The sequence below is a fragment of the Oxyura jamaicensis genome, chromosome 17, assembly GCF_011077185.1.
Source record: "Oxyura jamaicensis isolate SHBP4307 breed ruddy duck chromosome 17, BPBGC_Ojam_1.0, whole genome shotgun sequence".
In the NCBI taxonomy this organism is placed as follows: domain Eukaryota; kingdom Metazoa; phylum Chordata; class Aves; order Anseriformes; family Anatidae; genus Oxyura; species Oxyura jamaicensis.
Window position 1 is genome coordinate 2,486,788 of NC_048909.1, and position 5,600 is coordinate 2,492,387.

At 60.2% G+C, this 5,600-nt stretch overlaps 1 protein-coding gene across 1 annotated transcript in view; it reads left to right on the forward strand.

The window, feature by feature from the left end:
- The first annotated feature begins 73 nt into the window (after positions 1-73).
- The window catches only part of LOC118175453 (collagen alpha-1(I) chain-like), a 75,054-nt gene continuing 69,527 nt past the window's right edge, over positions 74-5,600 (forward strand). Inside the window, exon 1 of the mRNA XM_035341713.1 lies at positions 74-257. Coding sequence (XP_035197604.1) covers positions 161-257 — 97 coding nt within the window. The 5' untranslated portion in view covers positions 74-160. The remainder of the gene's footprint in view (positions 258-5,600) is intronic.

Genomic DNA, 5,600 nt, shown 5'->3' on the forward strand with positions numbered 1-5,600 from the left:
CCCCCTCCGTGTGCCGGGGGGGGGGTGGAGGGAGGGGAGGGTGTCGGGTGTCCCCCCCCGCCCTCCCCTCCCTGCGGGGGTCCCGCGGGGCGGGGCGGGGGCGGGGGCGGCGGGGCCGGGATGCGCCGGGCCGGGAACGGGGCCGGGGCCGGGGCGCACGATGCGATGCGGGGCGCTGGCTCTGGCGCTGCTCTGCGCCCTGTCCCTGGGAGCAGCGGGGCTGGAGCCCTCCGAGACGGGCTCTGGGATGTACCCAGGTAAGAGCTGCACCCCCCCGGGGGTGGGATGGGAGGCGGCGGAGGGTGGGGGAGCAAGGGGAGGCTCGCCCGGGGGTCCTCTCTCCCCACGCTCCCCGCCGGTCGGTGGGGATGCTCCGGGAGAGGAGGCGAGGCGGTGTCCGCTAGGATGCACTGTTCAACCAGGATTGCGGCCCCGGGCACGGCAGTGTGGCTTGTCCTCTCCTGCAGCCTCGGGGCTGCCCCCCCGGCCCGGTGCTCGCGGGTCCCTGGCTTCTGGGGGGGGGGGTCCCACCTCCCACCGTCCCGGGTCGCGGCTGGTGCCGGCCTGGGGCTCTGGGGGGTGTGGCAGGCATGTCCCTGGGGGGTGCTGTTAATGGGGAGTGAAGCTGGGGGAGCTCAGTGTGTGGCAGGAATGTGGGGGGGCTCAGTGTGGTACCAGGGGTCTCGGTGGCAGGGCAGTGCTGGAGGGGGTGCTGGTGGTGGTCTCGCTGCAGGCAGCCGGAGCGTGCACAGCTCCTCGGGTGTATAACACAACATAACGTATGTGTAACATAACGCAACAAGGCTGTGCGGGCATGAAACTCACGTTTGGGGTGCTGTGACATGCCTCCACATCCCTCGTCTTTTCTCTCTGTGGGCATGAAACTCAAATTTGGGGTGCTGCAGCGTGTCCCCACATCCCTCATCTTTCCTCTCCGTGGCTGGTCGTGGTCGGGAAACTTTCACTGAAAGTTTTTGGGAGTGCTGGGCCCCTTCCTTCCCAGGGGCTGAGGCTCCTGTCCAGGCTGGGGGTCAGCGGGGTCCTGGCTCCCCCCCCCTTAGGAGGGGGCTCAGGACTGGGTGGCCGGGTGGAGGCTTTGGGCGAGCAGCTAACAAAATTTGGAGCGTGGGGCTGGGACGTGTCACTGGGAAGTGGTGAGCTGGAGGGGAGCACTTCCACCGCGTTAATATAAAGGAGGATGTTTGCTTTGCAGGAAGCTCTGGCTGCTTGTAAGACAAACGTTACCCCGCCTGCGTTGTACTAACGCCTATGGGTCCCGCTCAGAGGCGGTGACCCCCACGGCACGGCGCCTGCCCAAAACATGCGTGCTTGGCCGGGGGCAGAGCTTGCCGGAGGCTCCCCTGGAGCCTGGTCGGTGGGAATGTGGCTGGAGAGGGAAAGCTCCGAGTTATCTCAGCAGAGCTTAACTCCGCTTGAACCTTGGCTGGGAAGCGAGGCTGCAGCCATGCAGCCCGCAGCCTGGGAACCGAGCTGGGAATCGCATTCCAGTGGCTGAAACTGGAGCGAGATCCAAGCGTGGATAAGGGGGGATTTTGGGGTGGAAGCGAGGAAGCTGGGAGTTAATAACTGTGGGGAGGTAGGGGCTGTGTGCAGGGTGGGAGCAGGGCCCTCTGCGGTGCTAGGAAGCCTGGGGACAGCCAGGTGTGTGGCTTCACCTTCGATTGCTGCCGACTGTGGTGGTGCAGGTCGTGGGCTTGGGTAGATTTCCTGCAGCTCTGAAATGTTGCAGGTCCCCCAGCAAACAGGGCATGGTGCTGCAAGTATATGGGTTTCTCGGGCTTTGTCACAGAAGAAGAAAGCTCTCTGTGCTGAGGCCCTGCCCCTGCTGTGCCCCCCCGTCCCGATAACCACAACTCCTCCACCCTTACACAGTGCCCGGCTTCCCCCGTGCAACCCCGGCTCCTGCGCACCCTCAGCTTCCAGCTTTCCCCCTCTCCCCCAGCCGAAGTTCCTGGCTGATGGGGTCCTGCCTCGTGCCCAGCCCCGCAGCGGGCTGATTTCATGCGGATTTAGGGCTGAGAGCGATGGCTGCTGGTCTTCTGCGTGGGGCAGGGGAGCAAGCAGCTGGTGGTTCTGCAGCATCACAGTCGTGGGGTCGGTACCATCGCTTCCTCTGCTCCTGGCTGGAAGAGGGTTCAAAATCAGGATTGTGCTCAGGAGAAGGCACTTTGGAAGTTCCCAAGCCCCAAGGGGAACTTTGGGCTGTCAAAGTGGGAGGTGATCCATCCCGGAGGGGAACCGAGCTGCCACCAGCGCTGTGTCTGCAGCTGTCACCAGCAGATGCCCAGTAATGATCCTGGGAGGACTGAGGGTGCCAGAAGTGGGTGGGGGCTGGACCCAGGACACCGGGGATGTGGTTCTATCCTTCATGAGTGCTGCTGCCTCAGAGCATGCCCGCACCCTTTAAAACAAGCAGTGTTTGCACCGAACTGAATCTGTCCCTCGGGCACTAATCCTCACCTTACCTGGCGCAGCAAACTGGCCTGGAAATAACGGGGCGATATTTAGGGCAGCGTTACAAGGAGGTGGGTGGGAGCTGGTCTCCATGCGGCCGCTGCATGGGACACATGGGGCTGAATGAATCACCCCGAACCTGTGCTGCAGGCAACATTTCCCCGCCTTTGGGTTGCTCCAGCCCAAGCTGAGCCTCTCCCCTCTCCCCCACTTGCCCAGATGTGCCCGCAGGGGTCGGGATGCTCAGTCGGGATTCTGGGTTTTAGGAAGAGGAACCAAAACTGCCCCCCAGCCCCCCAAACACAAACCTTCCCAAACCAGGAAAAAATCCATCTGCGAGCGCAACTCAAAAATGAATGTGCATGAACGATTTGTCATTAATTAAAGCTTAGAGTCACCCAATTAAAATCTGCTTAATTAAGGGATGAGTGGCATCTGAAGATGCAGCACTTGGCTCTTGCAGATGGCATTTCTTGCTCGAGGGCTGGTGAAAGTTGTCTTTCAGTAATTTATTCTCCTGGAGATCTGGTGCTCTGAAATGTCACGTACAGCATCGTGCCGCAAGCTCCTTGGATCTGGGGCCTTACGCTGGAGTGCACTGGTAGTGAGGATGTGTACGTGCACTTGGTTAAATGGAAAATGTAATGTAAATATGTAAAATCAGGTATATATTGCAAGCTGTTAGTGCTCTTTGTGTGTGTACAGAGTTTATATTCTATACAGTATAGATGGCATTAGTCTCTGTGTGTATATCTAGCTTACAAAATCATGCTAATCTTAACAAGTTTGCAAGTCAAATTGCTTCAGGACCCAGAAACAGCAGCTCTGGGCTCCTCGTGCCATCTGCACTCGACCCTCCAGCACGTGCACACTACTCTGGGCCCTCCGTTATGCTACTGTATGACACTATTGCTTTTTTCCCCTCATGAGACCCCAAACCACACACTCAAAGTGGCCTGGACACAGGGGTCACCGCCTGCCACAGAGCAGCTCTGTGCTGGTCCCCTGGGGCTGCTCGCCCCCGTGAATGACAAATTTCAGGCTTGAAGGAGCTCCGAGAGCCTCCAGCAAAGGGCAGAGCCCGCCAGGATACGTTCACAATGCACCTCCTATCCCAGAGTACTTCAGAATAAGTAAGAGAATGAACTGTGTGGGACAGCAGGGATATGGGCACGGGGTGAGGGTCCTACCAGTGACCCCGCTGCAGCCAGCCCCCGGGGCTGGGGGACAGCCGGGCACAAAGGGTGCTTGTGCTAAGGAGGGAGCTGGTGGAAACCCGCAGGGCTGCAGAGGGGGAGCTCTCTGCTGGCAGGTCGGGGGTCCCAGCCCCACGGAGGGGTGATGGGGACGTGCCCTGGGGGCTCACTGACATCCCCCAGTGCTCTTTGGTGTGAGGGTGGGGGATTGGTGTGGGACCTGTGGGGGATGTCAGCTCCTCTCCCTGTAGAAAGGAGAAGAAAAGGGAGAATGTTGCACACTTGCACACTGGCTTCTGCAGTGAAGCAGTATTTCTCTTCTCCTATGTGATGTGGAAAATGCCCTCTTGTAGCCAAAAAAAAAAAAAAACGGGGGGGGGGGGGGGCACCAATGACAAAGGTGGCGCATTCCTGGGTGAGCGATTGCCCTCGCAGCTGGAAACCACCCTGTCACCTGCCTGAGCTCGCTGAGCTTCCAGTGCTGGATCTCATGCATCTGTCTGCCAGGTGGCCTAGCCCCCTGCCCCTAAACCCTCTGGTCCCTTTGCCCAGGACAGGGACATGGGGGTGCAGGGACACGGGGGGTGCACGCACGGAGCCCACTGCATCCAGCTGCTGCCCCGAGCGTGCTTCTGGCCCGGGGGGTGGGGGGGGGTGGTCCCTCTGCCCAGCTCGAGCCGTTTGGGTTGAACACTTGTTGTACGCCTGCCTCATGGGGAATTGTTTGAAAAATTTCAGCCAAACCATCCAGCAGCTTCCAGGACCGCTGCCGTTAGCCATTATTTGTGATTCTGAGAGCTGGAGCGCAGAGCAGAGGTTTGGCAGCATCCCCACGTGAAATCCTTTCAGATCAGGCTGAGTTATAAAGTCTTAAACCTTTCTGCTAGCAGCGGGCCAGACAGAGCCTCATTTCCTACTTTCCCCTTTGTTTATTTAAGTGCCTGCTCTCCGTGCCAGCAGGTTGGGTCCAGCTGGGTACCCCAGCCTTCCCTGCCGCCAGGGATGCCAGTGCCTCTTGCATCCTTATTTCTCACACTTCATGGGTCAAAATCATTGCTTTTAAATTCCAACGTGCTGGGAAAGGGTTTGAAGGGTAAACACACAGCTTTCCTTGGGGGAAGGATTTTCTAGACAAGCAGCGCAATGGGCAGTCTGCGTGCTGCAGGTTTACAACTGCACACACCACTCCGGGCAGCGGGGCCAGATGATGTCTGCCTCGTGCCCGGGGGAAAATAAACACCGTGAGCCCGGCTGCTTTGCCTCAGCCCGTGTCTGTCAGAGCATGGACAGACGTCTTCCAGCTGCCCTTGATGCAGCCGCTGCCAGCGAGGGGCTCGGGCGCCCGGAGCTGCTGGGAGACCCCTGGCCAAACACAGCATCCCCAGGAGGGCACGGGGGTTTGAGCGTGAGGCAGGGCTCTTGGCTGGGCTGCGATGCAGCGTGGGGTGGCTCTGCCCCCTCCTCATGTTGGGACAGGCTCTGACTTAGCCCTGTCTTTGAGTTTCTTGCAAGAAAGCCACCGTCTGCTTCTGGCTGCGTGGGTGCCTGGTGATGCCCCCGCTGCATGGGCTGATGTAGCCGCCCTCCTCCTCTTCATCCTCCTGCCAAGCAGCTGCCCCCCTCATGTACGTTCAGTATGTGCTATATAAACATCCATCTCTGCTCCCACAATCTCACTGCAGAGCCGTGGGGCTGATGTCAGGCCCAGGTGGGCAGGGGATGCGGCCCCGTCCCCCCCCGGGGGTTGGGGGGGGGGGGGGGTGTTCGTTCCTCCGGGTTTTGGGCTGCTTTGAGGTTGTTTGAGGAGGAAAGCTCAGGAACCCCACCCAGCACAGCTGGGACGTGCCTCAGCATCCCCATCTTCAGGGGCAGGGAGCTGGGGGCAGGAGGCACAGCCCAAATGCAGGTGCACCCCCGCCCCCCCCCCCC